This window comes from Lates calcarifer, linkage group LG7_2 (genome assembly GCF_001640805.2).
Source record: "Lates calcarifer isolate ASB-BC8 linkage group LG7_2, TLL_Latcal_v3, whole genome shotgun sequence".
Lineage (NCBI taxonomy): Eukaryota > Metazoa > Chordata > Actinopteri > Centropomidae > Lates > Lates calcarifer.
In genome coordinates this window covers 671,624-691,478 of record NC_066854.1, presented here as the reverse complement: position 1 = coordinate 691,478, position 19,855 = coordinate 671,624, and the positions used below count along the sequence as shown (strand labels likewise).

General features: G+C 43.9%; 1 protein-coding gene across 1 annotated transcript in view; it reads left to right on the top strand.

Moving 5' to 3' along the window:
* The window catches only part of agap1 (ArfGAP with GTPase domain, ankyrin repeat and PH domain 1), a 90,751-nt gene that overhangs the window by 49,140 nt on the left and 21,756 nt on the right, over positions 1–19,855 (top strand). The window contains 6 exon segments of the mRNA XM_018661316.2: positions 3,190–3,273; positions 3,275–3,295; positions 8,717–8,891; positions 10,666–10,830; positions 12,978–13,054; positions 13,056–13,140. Coding sequence (XP_018516832.1) covers positions 3,190–3,273; positions 3,275–3,295; positions 8,717–8,891; positions 10,666–10,830; positions 12,978–13,054; positions 13,056–13,140 — 607 coding nt within the window.

Here is a 19,855-nt window from a genome sequence, read left to right as displayed (position 1 = left end):
TTCATCTCCTCGCCCCCCCAAGCTAGCGACCTTTTCCTAAGCACTACCCCACAATACTTCACCGGTGGCGGAGAAGTGCCTCGGTACAGTATATCTGAGGATGTATTTATCTCCGCACATCTATTTTCCCATGTGGAGACCTTGTGAGCTGTCATGGCTGCCGCCCCCACCCCCCCTCACCCCTCCGCCGTCCCCTCCTGAAGGTAAAATAAGAGGCGACGTGTGTGTGTCATGAAGCCTGGGGAGGTGAATAATGAAAGATATTACCCATCAGGAGGGCTTCGACGCGGCGTTCAATTAGCCTTTCCCTCGCGCAAAACTGATCACTTGTCATCCTCGGGATGGATGGCCAAAATTAATTCGCTGACGTCCCCGTCCCTGTCTCCCCCCACGCCTCCCCAAATACCAGATTTGGATGGAACATTTCCCCTTTGTGGGACTAATAAAGGATTATCTTATCTAACAGTGTAAGAAATATAGGTTCAGACGGTCGGTTCAGTTGCGGTGGTATCCTCCTTTCCTTCTCATCAGGATGAAATGACTTCAACTCAGACATGAAAACAAAGCTTTCTACACCTTTATATAAACTTTTATTTCAGCCATAAAAACACAACTGGATGACTCGTCTTTTCTCTCAGGATCAAGGTGTAAAAATACACTAAATACATAAATTCTCCCTAACAGACATGAATACATGAAAAGGACCTGGTGCAGCCATAAACCTGTGTTGTTTTAGACTTTTTATGACTGAGGGAACACACCTGTTCTCATTAGTTATCATCTAACAGGATCCTTAAAGCTGATGCACCGAATACTTAATAAGAAAAGCCTTCTGCTTGTTGAACGTTGTGTAACGATGAGGTTGGTAAAATGTGTAGTGTAAGTATAAGGTGCAGAGTCTCAGGACGATTGAACATTTAGATCAGTTAGAAGAGAATGTTTCCTGCTGGTTATTTGTAAAAAATGCCAAAATTAAAATCATCTTGTGTGTGGGTGTGTTCAAGTTTGATATTTATATTTTATTGATAGTGTGTTTATTTCCTGGCCTCTGTTTGATGTCTTTATTATCTCTTAACGGCTCCTGGACACAGCGAGAGCAAAGTTGTTGACTCTAAAGTAGGAGTCATGTGACCTTTTCTTGATATTTACTCAGAGTCCATGTGAAACTGTCGTTTCATCAGTGAAATCAGCTCTGTGATTGATTTAAATAGATAAAATCCCACGAGTCTGATCCGACCTGGTCTTTAATTGGTGACGGTCCTGATGTAAACGCTCGTCCTGTCCGCCTGGAAACATGTTGCCGCTCGCTCGCTCACTAACAGGCAGTAATGGATGATCAGCTGGCCTGACAGCTGCACGGCTGCCGGCAGCTTTCACTTCGCAGCAGCGGGAAGCTCGTCAAGTCGCGTTTAGTGCACCGTGGGGAACCCCATCACCACCTCCTCCTCCACCTCCTCCTCCACCACACTCACTGCTCTGTTTTACCTCCTGAGCTGAAATTAAAGGAATCACTGCAGATGTTAGACTCATGATTCTGTCATCTGATCCCAGAGGTTTGACTCTGGAGCAGCGTTGTTTACTGGTTTCTGTTACTTGGTCTGTTTATTATGGAGAGGAGGAGACCTCTGATGTAAAAACCTCCTGAACCAACACTGAAGGAATCTGAAAAACAGGAAGTGGACACAGGAAGCATTTAGTGACTTCCTGTCGAATCTGTGACTCTGGAAACTCTCCACAGAGATATTTTAGTCGTCGTTTCTCTCTGAGCTGCCTGCGTTTGACCTCCATCTTTGTCACTCTGAAGCGCTCCTCTTCCTGTCGTCGTGTCGCCGCCAATTAACGCCAAATGTGCCGTCACTGGCGGCGAAGGGTCACCCCGGGGCCCCGCCACCGCCGCTCTGTCCCACCGCCACCGACCGACCGGCCTTAATGAAAGCTGAGCGGCCGGGGCAGGCTTCTGTCCGTCAGCCGGCCTGTCCATCTCACCCTCCCTCCCTCCTTCTCCCCTCTTCTTCTCCCCCCTCCCTTCCTCCCTTCACGGCTGGACTCTATTAATATCCTCTGTCGGAGTGTTAATGTTGTAGAGGTCCAGTGAAGTGACACGCGTGGCAGCACGGCTGTAATTGCTAATCAGCGGACAGTTTTATCCCCCGCCACCCCCCACCCCCTTACCTCTCTTTTTGATCCCCCCTCTCTCTCTCTCTCTCTCTCTCGCCTTCTCTTTGACCTTCTTGCTCTCTCTCTCTTTCTCTTTCTCCCGCTCTCCTAATGAATCCAGCTCAAATGAAGTGTGGGCGGGCGAGCGGGCGGTCGCTCGGCCTAAACGGTCAGTCAGCCGCAGCTGATGTGCGTAGGAGAGAGAGAGAGTGTGAAACAGGGATGTTAACAGGCCTGAAAAAAGAGAGAGAGACAATTAAATAAGTGCTGATTTCCCTCCATCTTTTCTCCTCTCGCTGCTTTAAATCGAGCTCCTTTCAGCTCCGGTGCAAATCTCTGATGTTAAAATGTTGTTCTGGGCAGAAATGAACTCGTATTTAATCGCTCTTCTTCTTCTTTAAGCTCGTTATCCTCACTCCACAGACTCTGAATGTAATTCAGCTCCAATGTGCACAAAGACGAGAATCACAGGATCGAGGTTTAGAAAAAAAGGACACAGTTTTGGTCTGAGGAGGCGAGACAAAGCTGCTTCAGTAATCAGATTACAGCCAGTGTTTGTTAGCTCAGTTTTCACCACTATCACTGCCATACGTTCAAACACTGAGATATGGAGAAGCATTTTACCAAGTTTCAGTCTTGTAGCTTTTATAGTTATATAGTTAGAGACATCAGTGATTTAAACGTTAAGAGGCTAGCTGCCTGTCCATTGTGTCGTCAGCTGACTCTAATACCTCAAAGCTAACTGGAGCTAGAGGTTGACACACACACACACACTCATCATTAATATTTTGTAGAGACGACCTCTCAGAAACATGCTAACATTAGCTGCAGCCAAACTCCCTGTGAGAAACACTGATTTCTAACATGAAGCTGTTTCCCTCAGAGTTTTCCTGGTTCTAATCAGCTGCTCTGTGTGTTTTAGAGAGGAGGAGACGTCTGAGGAGGATTCAGCTCCTGGTAGAAACCTCCTGGACGTCTGGATGTTGTGTGTTGTTGTGTTGTGTTGACGTTGTCGTCGTTTCCTGTGTGCAGGGCATGCTGCTGAAGAGGAGCGGCAAATCCCTCAACAAGGAGTGGAAGAAGAAATACGTGACGCTGTGTGACAACGGACTGCTCAACCTACCACCCCAGCCTGCATGTAAGACACACACACACACACACTCACACACACACACACACACACACACACAGACAGACAGTCATTACAGACCCTCTCTGATTGCTTATTAGACTCCAGCGCTCTGCCAGCCTGCACTGACCTCCATCTCTCTGCAGCTCTTCATCTTTATCCTGTGTGTGTGTCAGTATAACACACACACACACACACACACACACACACACACACACACACTCTGTTGATGGCTTGTGTATTAATTAGGACTCGTCATCTGTTTGCCCACGTCGGCGTTGATGATGTGAATATCAGCTGTAATGTCTCTGCTAATTGCCCCGGCTCTCTGCCCTGTTGGCACAATATCCTGCCCCCGACGCTCTTTATTACCACACACACACACACACACACACACAGTTTTTGTGTCTCTTTTTCTTTCTGTCCTCAGTCTCTTTATCAGGTCGATGTTCGACAGATTCTCTCCACATTATTTATTTTTATTTTTCAGTTTTGTCATGAAAGTTAGTTCATCAGTTATTATTGATTATTATTTTATTATCAGTCTATTATTATAGTGTTTTCTGTCGTCGTTAAATCCATAAAACAGAGCAAACATTTTCATCAGTTTAGTTCATAAAAAACAAACAAACAAACAGAACAACTCAAAGTTCATTTAAATGTAAATTAAATTATAGAAAAAACACTTTAGTTTGATTAAAAAATAATCCAATAAACATGGAGGACTGGTGCAAACAGCTCAGCTCAGATTTTCACAATAAAAGCTCTGTTGAATACAGCAAGACAGAGTTTCTCTTCTGTATTTTAATAATGTAATTTAGTGTTTTTAACATCAGGTCTAAACGTCCTCAGATCTGTTTGAACTGGGTCTGGATCATTTATTAAAAATAAACTAAAGAAATGTTTTTACTCGTTCAGTAAAGTTGTTTCAGATTAGATTTAAAGACCTCATGGTCAAACCCACAGAAAGAACAGACACGAGAAAAGAAGAAACATTTATTCTGCAGCTGTCAGTGTTTTTATTTTTTAATAATCAGATTATTTCCTAAATAAACACCTGCACAGTTTCCCAGTGACAAAGACGCCTCATTAAGACGAGAAACTTCAGGCAAAAACATTTTAGATTTGAGATGTTTTTGCTTCTATAACATGTTTTATGTCAAACTAGTGGAAAGAAAACATTTAAAATACACATTTAGGTGTTTATTTAACTGAACTCTGTCAGAGTATTTTCTCCACTTCAGGTTTGTACAGAGGAGTTGGTTCATCAGCCTCATTTATTAAACATTTTACTCATAAAAACGTTGTGAAAATCTTTGAAACAAGAATTTAGATCCTGATTTTATCCATAAATTTGCAAATGAGTGCATTTTTAATTAGAGAAATGTAAACTTTTAGAAAACTTCTAATACAAAAAACAATGATCTTAATGTAAGTGATGAGCTGGGGAAGTTTGATGGTGAAATCTGTTGGTTAAAAGTTAATATTCAGCTTTAATGTCAGATAAATTACTAGTTTTGACCAATTAACTGTTTAAATTTAAAATTCACTAAGAAGCAGATTTTTTTAGAATCTTTAACCACAAAAACTTTGATACCTTTGATGCTTAAAAAGTGACTGAAATGATCAATACATCAGTTAATCAGTTTGAGCAAGGCACCCCTGCAGCCACGAGGTTGTGGGTTCGATTCCCCCCCTCCCTGCCTGGAGCTCCTCCTCCTGCCTTCACCAAACTGCACACGTCCATCACCGATTAGAGCAGCTGATGCAGTAAATTAGTGTTAAAACTCATCACTTAACACATCAACACACTCATGTACAAACACACACACACACATTTAAACACACAAACCCCCTCCAGCGCTGAAAAGCCAGGTTTTCCTGAGCGCGTTGCATCTGCAGCTCGAGCGTCAATTAGCGTGTTTGCGGAGGCTAATCGAATGAAACTCAATCAGCGCCGCTAATTGCCCGACTATGTGCAAAGAAATCACATTAATGCCGCTAATTAAGTGGATGGCAATAGATGCCACCTAATTGGCACAAAAAAGTCTCCTCTAAAGAGAAGATCAGGCCAAAATAAAGGCGAGAGGGTAATTAATCGCCTCTTGTCTCGGTGTGATTCTGAGCAGTGAGAGTTGTTACTGCTGCTGCTCGAGGCTGAAATAACCACAGAAGAAGAGAGACAGAGCTTTCTACTAAAGAGGAAGATCCTTCTAGTTTAACCAGAAACATCTCTATATCTCAGTACCAGACTCCATAGAGAAAAACAGGGATTTAACCAGGAGCTGCTGGAATACCACTGCCTCCATCTGTTAGTGTGTCTGTGTTACTGTGTGACTTTCAGTGGTGGAAGAAGTAATCAGATACTTTACTGAAGTAACAGTACTACACAGTAACACAGACACACTAACAGATGGAGGCAGTGGTATTCCAGCAGCTCCTGGTTAAATCCCTGTTTTTCTCTATGGAGTCTGGTATGGTGATATATAGAGATGTTACCAACAAATGATTCATCAGTAAATTACTATCATAAATTACTAATCAACACATCAATTAATCAGTGTATTATTTCAGCATGTTGTGTAAAATAAAAATATTTCTATGTGGCACAGGTGTCTCAGTTCAATGTCCACTTACTAGCTTTCAACCATGGTCTTCATCAGTGAGTGGATAGTAATATTACATTGTAAAGATTTTAATTAAAACCCAAATAAATAAATATTGTTGAATAAAGTTGTTGAAATAATTACTTTGATATTTTAATATGACATTAAAATAATTTAAATTCAGCTAAATAAAGATGGAGAAACTACAAAGCTCATATTCTCATTTGATTTTATAGCTAAGACAGTTTTTCATCTTAAACTCAACCAGAGAATAGAAATATTTAATCACTCTGAAAAACTGTAGATAATAAGATAATAATAATAAAAATAATCTCATGGCAAAGTAGCTTTTTTCTGCAGAACCTCAGCATGTAAAGAGTCATTTTTAACAAGGACTGTATGTTGTAAAAGAACAGCAGTGAACAGGACATTTGACAGACAAACTGACACTTTCTGTCATTTATATGTTGTAATTTCTTGTTATTTATTTGCCAGTGTTTATGCAGAGAAGTTAAAATCATCCGTTAATATCAATCAGAGTCAGCTTTTCAGTCCATCTCTGATGTATCATCTGTTCAGGTTTAACTCGCCAGAATTCCAATGGGACTTTTGAATGGAGTTAGGAGAAGAATTAAGAAAATGGCCTGAAATCTTCACGTTTTTGTCCCTTTAGGTCATTTTCACAAATCAAAACAACTCTCTCAGCAGCAGAGAGCGAGAGGCTGATTTTAACTGATATTAATATGCACAGATTAGATATTAGATTTAGCTGGACTTCCTGTTTGTGTGACGACCGTGTGAAATAAAAACACCTCCACTGTCTTTTTCATCCATTTTTCCACCTCTGTCACCCTCACTTCTTTCGTAATGTTTTCTGTCTGACCACAGAGCGTCTGCTTCTTCTTCTTCTCCTCCTTTATCTGCCACCGTCGTCTCTTTAACCATCGATCGTGTTTTGGAAGAACTCGCTCTTTATGGATCCTCGTTTCCTTTGCCGTCAGCAGAATTCACATCTCTGTTCATGTTGCATTTTTCACTCTGACGCCACCGTTTGTGCAGCCATTTGTACCGAGTCGACACACACACACATTTACACTCATAATCTGATGAATAACACACACACACACACACCACCTGCTGTCGGTGTGTTTGGTCGATACACACATCCGTCCTGGACGTCGCTGCGTGGCGTGGACGATCAGGCCGATGATGAAAGCTCTCCAATGCAAATGGAGACTCAATTACCGTGGTCAATCTGTTGGAGGGGAGTGTGTGTGTGTGTGTGTGTGTGTGTGTGTGTGTGTGTGTGTGTGTGTGTGTGTGTGGAGGGTTTACCCAGCAGGCCTCTGGCTCGAGGGCTCTCCGGTGGCTTGTTAAGACGCCGTCGAGAGCACTTGGCTTTGAATTGGCCTTTTGTCAGCTGAGCTGCTAGAGGGAGGCGGGAAACACTGAGAGTGTGTGTGTGTGTGTGTGTGTGTGTGTGGTGTTGTAGTTCTATTTTTGTGAGGACCAATTAGAGCCTTGATGTGGAGAGTCCTCTCTCCTTTAAACGTCTGTCAGGGGAGGTTTAGGTTGGAGGTGCAGCGTCCTCACAGGTGTACAGGTGTTTGAACGTGATTAATTATCTTAAAATGACTCTTTAACACTCATTTGTGTTCATGAGCTTCAGCATCACAGACATAATGTCCTCCCTAAATCCAGAATCTGAACCCAATTTAAATCTCAAATCTGAACCAAAACTTTGAGACGTTGTCTTCACTCTCAAACTTTAAATGTCACGTTTAGCAGAAATGTCTTCACTTACTAAAATAAATATATTTTTCCTAAATGTACGTTTTCAAAAACAAACAAACTCACTTTCTAAAAATGTCCCCACGCTCTAAGCTTATTCTTAAAATCTGCAGACGTCCACATTTTCAAATGAAATGTCTTAGTGTCTTTCTAAAGGTGTCCTCACTCTCTAAAAATGTCCTTCTATTTTATAAACATGTCTTAAACGTGCTAAAACCTTTTTAGAGAAGTGAGGACACCTTTGTAAATGTCCTCCATTCTCTGAAAACGTCCTCGCTTTCTGAAAACGTCCCTGCACTTTGTCTGAAAATGAAAAAGCTTTTTACTGGTTCTAAAACCTCACCGGTCCTCACAGAGAGGTAAAACCACTCACTCTCCTGCAGTCGTTTTAATCCGACCCAGCGGGCGGCGTGAGCTTTGTTTCTCCTCGTCTCCTTCATGTTGAAGAGGAGGCCGACCTCCCACAATGCCCTGCTCCTCTCAGGTCACCGCAGACACTCCACCCTCCTCAGAGAGGGGCGCGGGGTGGATTTAACGAGCGCCCTCTCGTCCGTCATTAACACTCATTGTAGGAAAGCTCGTCGCCGGCGTCTGGCCGCGGTTGGTCGTGGTGTTTTCGGGCGTGGTGGCGAACGGGCGGAGCCAATCAGAGCCGGAGTGGTCGACCACTTCAGTGCTGCTTTGAGGGATTAATGTGGCTTTGTTTCCATTGTTCGATTCAAGGATTAGGAAGTTTATTAAGCAGAATAATCCCCTCCCACCAGAGAACGACACACTCAGGATGAAGAGAAAACTTCTGTTCGACACATTCAGTGATTTTATCTGGATTCAAGATTTAAAAAGACACTGAATTTACTTTTTAAAGTCGTGATTAAAATTTTTCACTCAATAAAAAGTGATACAAGTTTGTTTAAGTGAATAAAAAGCAGGAGGTTTAGCTCTGAGATTAATCTGTGAATGACTTTTCAGCTGCCATGTTTTTCTTTAATTTTATCTCTGTAAATAATCCTCCTCTCTCCTCCTCCTCTCTCAGGACTACATGCAGAACGTCCACGGTAAGGAGATCGACCTGCTCAGGACCACGGTGAAGGTGCCGGGGAAGAGGCCGCCTCGCGCCGTGTCCACCTGCGCCACCGCCGCCATGCCGAGTCCAAAAACCAACGGGCTGACGAAGGACATGAGCAGCCTGCAGCTCGGACAGAATCCAGGTGAGAAGAATCAAAGGCCTCAAACAGAGAGGGGATCCAGGTGATAGCCTGAGCCGAGGCCTCACTTCATGTTAATGTGAACGAGTCAGAAAAAGCTCATCTGTGTTTTCAGCTGAGGCACAGAAACCAGATTTAGTTTGGATTCGTTTTTAAACATCACCAGCTTAAAGTTTTTAAAATTCATCTTTAAACTTCAGTAACCTCAAAATAAAACAAAATCAAGATCAATTTCCAAACTTAAAAGACGTTTATTTGAATTTTTTCACATTAAAAACTTCATTAACGTTGAAAAAATGATATAAACTAAAAATAAAATCAGGATATTTTCAAAAATAAAGTCATTAATGGTTTTTATTTTTTAATTAACCTCAGAAAAAGAGGAAAAACCTGCATCATTATTCACTGTGACGTATTTTACCAACATACTCTCAGATATAAATGAATCCAAAGTAAGTTTAAGAGTTTTCCTAAAAACTAAAAGACAGATTAAAAATAATAAATGATGAAAAGCTGCAGCAAAATAAAAACAGAAAGAGAGAAAATAAATGAAAGATAATTAAGAGAAAGACTTGTTTTATTTTGAAATTTTGTTGGTCACAGTTTGTGTGTCTTTAAAATAATAATAAAAATATCAACAAATAATATAGAATAAATAGAATAAAGTGATATAGAATCATACAGAGTCTGAGGATTAACCAGCAATTAGACCGCCCCAACTTCCTGCCTCTAGTCTCTGCTGCTGAAAACAAACATTAAGTGAAAGCAGGACTCAGGAGCTCTCAAAAAAATCTCCTCTCACCTGAAGAAAAAGACGTCGTAAAACAAAAGGTGGAGACGTGTCGCAGCTCGTACGAGGCGGCTGCTTAAATCAAACACACACACACACACACACACACACACACACACACACATGCAGCACACAGGAGGCCCGAGCTAATAGCATGAATATTCAGTGAGCCGTACTCCATGTACTAATTATTGTCATGAATATTAATGCAATCAGAGTCCTGGCTCCACTCAGCCAGCACCAAGAAATGAGCTGTAATGAGAGAATGAGGGAGGGTGAGGAGAGGGGGGAGGAGAGGGGGGAGGGAGGGATGATTCACCCGGCTGTTGGACCATGCAGCCTCTTACTAACTCAAGGGTTTGATTTAAGCAGCCAGCTTGTAAGAGGAGGCCTTTTATGTGTTTTTCTGTGTGTTTGGACGCATGCGCCGCGAGAAAACAGAACAGAAGAAGAAAACCTCCCGTCTTCACGTTTCATCTCCGATTTAAAGAGACATTCTCACTAACATCAACTCCCAGTGGGGCTGAGGTGACAGAGGCTGCTGCCCTGCTTTAGTTTATTCACAGAAAAAACAAGGTAGAAGAAGATAGGAAGCTGAAATTACATCTGGATTCATCAGTGTTTTTAATACCAGACTCCATTGACAAAAGAATAACAGGCTGCTGGAATACCACTGCCTCCATCTGTTAGTGTCTGTTACTGTGTAGTACTGTTACTTCAGTAAAGTATCTGATTACTTCTTCCACCACTGAAAGTCACACAGTAACACAGACACACTAACAGATGGAGGCAGTGGTATTCCAGCAGCTCCTGTGTTCTGCTCAGTTAAATCCCTGTTTTTGTCTATGGAGTCTGGTGGAGATATATAGAGATGTTTCTGGTTTTAACAGAACATTTTGAATGCAGGGTTTTTACTTGTAATGGAGTATTTCTCACACTACAGATTGTTTCTAAGGCTGAGTTGTTAACCCTGACTTCCTGCCTCAGGTTCGGTGACCAGCAGCTCGTCGGTATCTCAGATGGCGAGCGGCGTCAGCCTGGTGTCCTTCAACAGCCGCGGCATGGAGGGGATGCACCAGCGCTCGTACTCTGTCTCCAGCGCCGACCAGTGGACCGACGCCACCGTCATCGCCAACTCCGGAGTCAGCACGGGTGAGTAACCGCCACGCTGTCAGAGCGGGTCCCCACACGCAGCTCCATGGCAGGCCCCATCACGGAGCTCCACGGGGGAGCCTATCATCTGTCTCCCATTGATCCGCCTGCTTTAGCTGTTTGTCAGGCTAATGGCCACTGAGTGTGTGTGTCTTTGTCTATTAATATTTGTATCCAACACACACACACACACACACACACACAGAGGCTGAGACTGACACCTGTCATGGTGTGTTGCCATGACGATAAGTTTGACTGACAGCTCTGTTGTCAGCATCGTCGTGCCCCACAGCCTCCTTCACATAACGTTTAAAGCTGTGAAATGCTTTCAGTGGACTCCCAGAGGCCACACACACCACACACACACACACACACACACACACACACAGCTTATACCAGTTAGCCTTGCAGTGTTAGCACGTCAGCTCTTCCTGTTCCCTCGTCCCAGAGTCAGTGTGTTTCTGGTTAAATGTGTGAAATAAGGTCTGTGGTTTTAACACAAGCTCAAGACATTTTCAGGTTTGATTCTCCGACATAAAATGGGTCAGTAAATCCCCCACTCCTGATGTTTGAAGCTTTTACGTGTCTTAAAAAAGGCGGTTGCTAACGAGTGTCTAAATGAGACTACAGAGACATTTCTATACATCACCACCAGACTCCACTGACAAAAACAGGGATTTAACAGGCAGAACTGTAATCAGTTAATTAGCTTGTTTGTGTTACTGTGTGAATTTCAGTGGTGGAGGAAGTAATCAGATACTTTATATAAGCAAATAACATCAATAACACAGACACACTAACAGATGGAGGCAGTGGTATTCCAGCAGCTCCTGTGTTCTGCTCAGTTAAATTCCTGTTTTTGTCAATGGAGTCTGGTGCTGATATGAAACAATGTTTCTGGTTAAACTAAGATTTTGAATTTGTAATGGAGTATTTCTAAACTTGTACTTCTACTTTTACTCAAGCAAAGGATCTGAATACTTGCATCCAATAATTTCATTGATCAACTAAAGTTTCTGATCCTTCCAGGTGTAGTTCTTCAGATGAACACCACCATTTTATGTCAGAAAATAAATCCTGAAAATGTCTTGAGCTTGTGTTATAACCACACAAACAAACCACCATCGACTAAACAGGAAGTGCTAACATGCTAACATGCTAACTTACTTCCTGGTTTCGAGGGGAAAACCCAGAGAAGTGAAGCAGCAGCAGCAGCAGGAGGAGGAGGAGGTGGGGGTGAGGAGGTGAGGTGGGGGTGGTGGGGGTGAGGTTGACGTGGATGGAGCGCGGCTTGCAGATGGGATGGCCGTTAATCCACGGCGGTTAATTGCGCGCTCGGGGATGGCATCTTGTCAGCAGAGATAAGTTGTCACATTTTCCACTTGAGCTGAGACTAAACGATTGTAAAATAAGTTATGGCCGTCCTTGGGGCTGTCTGCCGTTTGGGGACGCGGCCGCCGACCGACGAGCGCTTGTGTATATACATGTGTGTGTTTTGTGTTTCCTTCTACACACAGACACACACCGTGCTCATGTCAGTGTCGCCGCCGCGCTCTGATATTGATGGAAGCTGAATGTTATTTTATTCTGCCGCTAGTCACAGCTGTCAGCGGCAGAGAGAGGGAGAGAGTCCATGTTCTGATAGGCTCGCTCGCCCCCCAGGTCCAGACCTCATCCTCCAGACCTCATCCCCCAGACCCTGACGTAGACCAGAACTGATCCTGATTCTGGTTCTTTTCTTTAGAGATCATTCCTGATAAAGATCAGTGTCGTCTTCCTGCTCTGATCACTGCACAACCAATCTAAGGCTTTTATTTTGAAGTATCTACAGCTTCCTGTGGCCTCAGTTACTGACAGTATCAAAGTTACATGTATATTTACTGTAACGTGTACATATACTTCCAGATATCTGCCTTACTACATACTACTGCATACCTCAGGATGTCTGCATCCACATACTACAGATAACTTTATTCATACATACTTCACATACTTCAGAATACTTCCTAATACTTGTATCCTTACGTACTTGTGTATGTATCTAATATACTTCCAAATATCTGCAGACTGAAATACTTGAATACTTGACGTTGTACTCGTGTCCTCTCCTGGTCTCGGTCTTTATCTCCATGTGTTTGGTTTTGCAGACACTGGTCTCGGAGACTCGGTCTGTTCCAGTCCCAGTATCTCCAGCACCACCAGTCCAAAGATGGAGCCGCCGCCAGTCGCCGCACGCCAACCGAAAGAAGCACCGCAGGAAGAAGAGCACCAGCAACTTCAAAGCCGACGGCCTCTCTGGTACTGCGGAAGGTAACGCCATCTCCCCTCCCCTCGCCTCACACTTTCCCCACCCCAGGTCCGACCGCTAAATCCGTCCCCCATGAAACAAATGAGAGAACCAGGCGGGCAGTTCTGGACCGGGGTTGGGAAACGCAGTCATGTGATTGTCTGAGACTCCTGAGCTCCGCTGTGAGGGAGGGATCTCTCCATCTTGTCATTCTGTCAGCCCTTCATCTCTTCACCCTTTTCTTCTTCTTCTCTGTCTGTGGATCAGTTTCTAACATAACCTCAGCCGCTTGGTCGACGCTTCGGTCCCGTCTGAGTCACAGGAGCCAGAACCACAAGGTCCTGGACTGGTTCTGGTCTGGAGCTGATACCTGTAGAAACAACAGCAGCCATGTTTTATCACACCACTGTCCTGTTCCTGTCCTGCAGGACACTTCCAAATATCTGTATTACCCATGATCCTCTTCTCCTGGAGCAGGAGGTGCTGTGTCTGTAACAAACTCTCTTGGCTGCATTTCAGAGATGAACTCTTGTCAAACCTTTGACAGGTAGAAAGGAAATAATTTATTTATAACTCATAAAGCTGAAGTCATGAGACGGTTAGAATGAAGAATTCATCCTGGGCGGCTTTTCAAAATAAAGTTTAACGTATCAAAAACACATGATTTCTGAAGGGACGTAGGTGTTGGTGAGATACAGTCTTTGTTCTCAGGAGTCAGGCTGAGTCTTAAAGACGTGGATCTGGGTTCAGGTCTCGGTTCTGGTCCAGTTCTCCAGCTCGTCTGAACCCAGACTTCTTCTTGACTTCATTAGACGTCAAACTCTCTCTCTCTCTGGCTGTTGATGGGTGAACAGATGTGGCAGCAGCAGCAGATGTGTAATGTTCATCCCTCCATCACGGAGGCATCAAGCAGCTGACAAGGCAAGTGGCTGTCTGAGTGACGGATAGACGCTGCGACTGCTTCCATCTCTCCTCCTCCTCCTCCTCCTCCACCACTCCATTTTCAGTCCTTTCATTTTCTCTCCTCGCCTTCAATTCCCTTTGTTTTCTTCTTCTTCTTTTCACCCTCCTCTGTCCTCCATTTTCTTTCTTCTCCTTTATTCTTTTCATTTTCTTCTGCACTCTCTCCTTTTCTCTCTTTCATTTTTCTATCATTTCTCCATTCATCTTATTTTTATCAATTTTCATTTTCTTCTTTTTCTCTCTTCCTCCACATACCTCTAAATATATGTATCCGAATACTTTCAAAGTAATACCTGCATTTGAAAGTGCTTCCAAATAGTCTGGTCTCCTTCTTCCTGTGTCCTCTCTCCTCTCCTCCTCTCCTTGTCTCCTCCTCTTTCTCCCTCTGACCATCGAACAGTCTCTCTGACCTCCCCTCATTGTCAGTCGCTCCCTGCCTCCTCTCTCCTCCATTACTCAGCCTGGAGAGGTTTAAGTGAAATATTATAAATAATCCACCGTATTGAAATCTTTTATCAGCTGTGTCACTTTCATTATTCAATAAGCGATTAGTAACAGTCTTCCCAATTTAGCCATTAAGCACCGAGCGCGCTCCGCCGGCCGCCGGCTCGCCGCCTGTCACGCCGGGCGGGCGGGTGAAGTATCTTCATGTCAGAGCGCGGCCCGGTTTAATTCATGAGGGGGAACCGCCCTGTGAGGCCGAGCTCCCCCAGGTAGGACCACACCAACACACACCACACACCAACACACACACAGCGGCAGCTGCAGGAAGAAGGTGGCCGCCATCTTTAGTTACACTTTTAGATTTTTATTTAGATTTTTTAGTCCTTTTCTGTGCTAATAAAGCTAGCCACAGCTAGCTGTCTTCACCAGCGAAGGTGAAAATAGATGAGTGAGAAACTCCCTGCTGTGAGCACATCTTCATCTTCCAACACACACCTGTGGCAGGTGAACACACGCAGCTTCAGGTGTGACCTCTCTCAGGTAACAGCAGGATCAGTCGCCACATTCCTGTTGAGAAACGCTGTCGAGCGCTTTGATTCCTCGACCAGTAAACTGCTCAGAGCAGGTGGAGCTGACGAGGTGTGTCTCAGGTTAAGAGCTTCACCTGTTCCCTGATTCGTCGCCCGTCAGCTGCACCTGCACAGATTCCTTTCAAGTCGAGGTTAATCAGGACGACGGCCTCCGCCCGCCATCGCAGGTCGGTCTGGGTCGGCGGGGGTCAGACAGGTGGGAAACAAAGAGCGGCACTGTGGTGGAGAGTCCAGGTGGTCCAGCAGAAACCTGGACCTGGTCTTTTTGATGTAGTCTTTTAAATATGATTTGTGTCATTTAGTTTTGGTGCTAGAAAAGTTCCAGTATTCAGTAGCATCTTGACTCTTTGTCACTTTATATTTAAAACATTAATGATGCTGAGTCTTTCCTCACACTCTCAGGGACCTGTGACCTTTTGAAGGAAACCCTGATTCAGTTTTAGATTTCTAATGTTTGTGAAATCAGCTCCCACAGCGTTTGACTCGTTCTCAAACGGACGAACCTTCGCTCATCGCTCGCCCTCGCCTCTCCGCCAGGCGACGAGGGGAACAAGCAGACTAACATTTAAAGAGTCTGGATTTCATCCTCGGCACAGACGTTGGTTTGGTGGGAAATGCTCAGCGTAGCCTCGGGGGGAGTGGATATTACAGAGGGTTTGCTGTTTAAGACGGAGCAGCATTTAAAGCATTAAAAGGAGCAGAGGTCAGAGGTCACGCCGCTTCTATTTGGAATGGTTTTATAGTAGAAACAGGCTTTTATTTCTGCTCCCCTTCGTCCCCTGGTTAATATAAACTCTACACTTCATCCATATTTACCTGCTGTATCAATAAATATAACACAGTCCTGTCATGATCACCACTCTGCTTTCTGTTCTACGGCTGCACCTTATTTCATTCTTCATTTCATCTTCATTTAGTCGATGAAAACGAGAGACTTTAGCACAGAACTCATCGATAATCAATTTACTGTGAAATAAAACAGAGCAAATATTTTCCAGTTTTACTCCATAAATGATCCTAAATTATGTATTAATTGTTAAAATGTTCTTAGCAGCTCACTAATATTTCGGCTGTGCCATTTTTATTTATCGTTGGTTAATGAGGCTCAACACTTCCTGCACTTATTTCTTCAGATTAAAAGATGAGTGGGCAAAAATTTGGGCTTTTAATCTGAAAATCCCACAGGAAGTTTCATTGACAGAAGTAGAAAAGACTGGAATTAAAATCTTTAGTTAATATTTAATGTTTTACAGTAAATACGAGTTTTATTTGAGAGTTTTTGGTGTTTTTTTTTATTGTTTATTGTTTGTTTTTACTTCCTTGTGGGCGGGGCTTAACTCTTCAGGACAAGATGGAGTTTAATATTAAAATATGACGATGAATATAAATGTATTTTTAGTAGATGTAGCTCCTGAATGAGGTTTGATCCTGGTTTTTGTTTTGGTGTAAAAACTTTATTCAAGGTTCGTTTGTTATGTTGCAAACTTTCATCCCTTCATCATTGGCTCCTCCCCCTCCTGTGCGAAGCCACGCCCCCTCTGAATCTGTTTTATGACGCCTGTCTTTCTCCTCCCTCCGATCTATCCCTCCTTCTCCTCCCTCTCTTCTCTCTCGCAGCCAAACGTAAAGCGTGGAAACTAAATCGTGTCAGTAGTCTGCGAAGCATTTACGCCAACAGTCTGCACAACTCCGAAGGTAAAAATAAAAACTGCAGTGGTCGGCCTGTGGCGGACAGGTGGACCCCTCCCACCACCACCACCATCACCCTGACCCCACCCACTGCTGCAGGGGGGGGTGCCCCCTCTACTGGAAAACCTTTGGTGATCTGCATTAGACGTCTTGGTTAAAACTGGGCTACGTTTGGTTGTCAGTCGTTGTCAGTACCTGTCAGTGGTTTAATGCTGGGACAGATCAGTGTGAACGGGACCTTTACTTCCAGAACCAGAACCTCCCATTCCTTCATTTAGTCAGGAGCCACTTCACAGTGAAACATACCTGTTTACCTGCAACACTTTTATGTCACTGCGACGTCTTAAAAACATAATCTTTGACCAAACTTTGCCCATTTTTAACCTTGATGTCTTCGTCCCTGTAAATCACTGAATCAGTGTTGGTGGGTGCTGTCAGTCTGTGTTTGCTGCACAGCAGTGGAGAAAATGTTCATTGTCACAATGAGCCGTCTCCTCTCTGCCTGAGTCACCTGACTTGTCTCTTGCATACCCTCTGCCCCCGCCCTCCTCACCTGCGAGGGTACAACCAAACAAACGCACCCCACCCTGGAAGCATGCGTTGTCCAGGCGGTGTTTTAACGTGACGTCCGGTGAATGTTGGGTGTTGTGATTGATGCATCTTTGATGTGTCTTTTATGAATCTGCAGGTGTTCTCTCAGGTGTCGGTTAAATCATCTCCAGCCGCTCTGGAATCAGCTCCACGTCACGGCTTCTACACCCAGGGAAAAAGACAGACTTACATATTTCTTTTTCAGGGAGACTTCAGAACAATCGGCTGCAATATTTTCCAGGTTATTAATGTTGTAAAAGGCTGCGAATAATATGGGGAGTAATGACCTGTGTCGCAAAGCAATACTGTGTGCGGTGACATTTAAGGCTTTTAATTTGTGTTTCCCGAGGCCCCCTTTTGTCTCCCTCACGCCTCCCCTCTCATTGCACCTATAGTCCTGCTTGTCACACTCCCCCCTCGCTGGGCGGGCTCGACACCTCACACCCCAGATGATAGGCTTGTATGCATGTCCTGCCTCCCCCTCTCCTCCCCTCCCTCCCTCCCTCCTTGCGTCTTGTAAATGCTGTATATTTGGTTTGTTCTGTTTCTGCCGTTAAAGGTTGCCGGTGTCAGAGTTCACAAATTGCCTCGGCGCCACCTCTCTCTGTGTGAATGTCGCCCACAGTAGCCGAGAGCGGTGGCGGTAATTACCAATACGGCACGAGCGGCTCGCCGTCTGAGCGTTTCTGTGTGTTTGTTCTCTTTGTGCATACGTTTAGTCGCATACTCAGACAGAGAGAGGAGGCCGAGCAGGTTCAGGTGGCTGTAAACGTGCAGGGAAATCACAGACGTATTTCACTCAAAATATCTTCAACAATCTTAAAGCAAATGTGTCAAAACTTGTCTGGAGGAACTCAGAGGATCTTTTCAGCTTCATAAGAAACAACAATCAAGTCTTTTTATTCTGTGATTAAACTGATTTGTATAAAATCACTTCTCCAAAGTTCAGTTTGCTCAGCTTGTGTCTCTGATTCCTGAAGATCCAGACGTCTGACGACTAAAATCCTTCATCTGGTTTAAGATCAGAGTGAGGACGTTAGAGAAAGTGATGCTGGCTTTAAACAGTGAGAGAGTAGTCAGCTGTAGATGTTCTTAGCACTTTAAGGACTTTCATCGTCATTGGCTTTTATCTTCTTGCCTCTCAGGCTCAGTTGATCAGAATTTGGCTTTAAATCAGTGCTTTAAAGCTGCATAGATTCATATTTTTAGCCACTTGGGGGCAGCAGAGAAAGTTTTAAACATAAAATCTAAAATATTATCGCCTTCTAAACCTGATCTGGACTTCGATTTATCCACCTGAAGAATCTCAGTTTGTTTTAGCTCTGTTTTTTGTCTCCACCACCTCCTCAGGGAAATCTCTGGCTCTTTAGCTGCTGAATGCTCCACTATGTTCACCAGCTGCTTCTGACTGAGTCTGACTTTTGTTTAACTGTTATTTTTAGGAATATTTACACAGGAGATGTTCTGCAAAACCAAAACTAGGAGCTAAAGGAGGCTGAAAACCTCCCCAGAGTTTGTAATCATTCTGTTTTCACATCACAGCTTCAGTGTTTAATAGAAATATGTTCATGAGTACATTTTTAAATGTCAGGCTGCTTCACTTCTTCCTGTACAGACGGGAGCTGGTGAGGCTCAGGTGGGGGTTTTCACAGTAAGACAGGGTTGTAGTGGGAGTGGTCCCCCGGTTGCACAGCCTAATGCCCCCCTCATTTTATTCATTAGCCGCCGCGCTGCGCTGGGTCAGCGTGCAGCATTTAAATCCAGAAACAGCATTTAATTTACACCGCGGAGAGGCAGGCCCTTTCTGGTTTGTTGGTTTCCATAATTGTCAAGCAGCCAACACCCCCTCCTCCTGAAAACAGAGAATCATGGGAATTTAATTATGATGGGATTCTTGCTCCTGACCCTGCAGGGCTCAACTAGAGCTTGATGGGTGGGCCGTCGATTAGAGCGAAGATACACCCGGTGCAGACCCAGGAGCCTCCGAACACACTCTGGGAAATTATCATTCACTTTCTGCATTATGTACAGTTTGTCCTTCATTAGACACATTTCAATATACAGGTTTAATTTCAGGCAGCAGATAAAAAAAGTCAAAGACAAAACTGTTTTGATCTGGAGACAGATCACTCGAGGTCACCGGCGTCTTGGGTTTCTGGGACGTCGCAGTACGACGCACTACTAACTTTAAACAATGACAGAGCTGTACAGTCGAGTGTCGTGGTGAAGAAGAAGCTGCTCAGGTGGAGACGTTGTGTCGCAGGATTGTGAAGAATTCATTTGAACTTTTGTACATTTGTTGTGGAGTTCAGAGGACAGATGTTAAAAGTCAACAAAGATGAAACAAAGATGTCAATTTATATTTTTTGTCGTGGTTTTTTGAATTATCGCAGCATTCAGCTGCCACTTCAAAATAAAAGTCTGTTTCAACCTTGAGTCATTAACCAGCCCTTGTAAACAG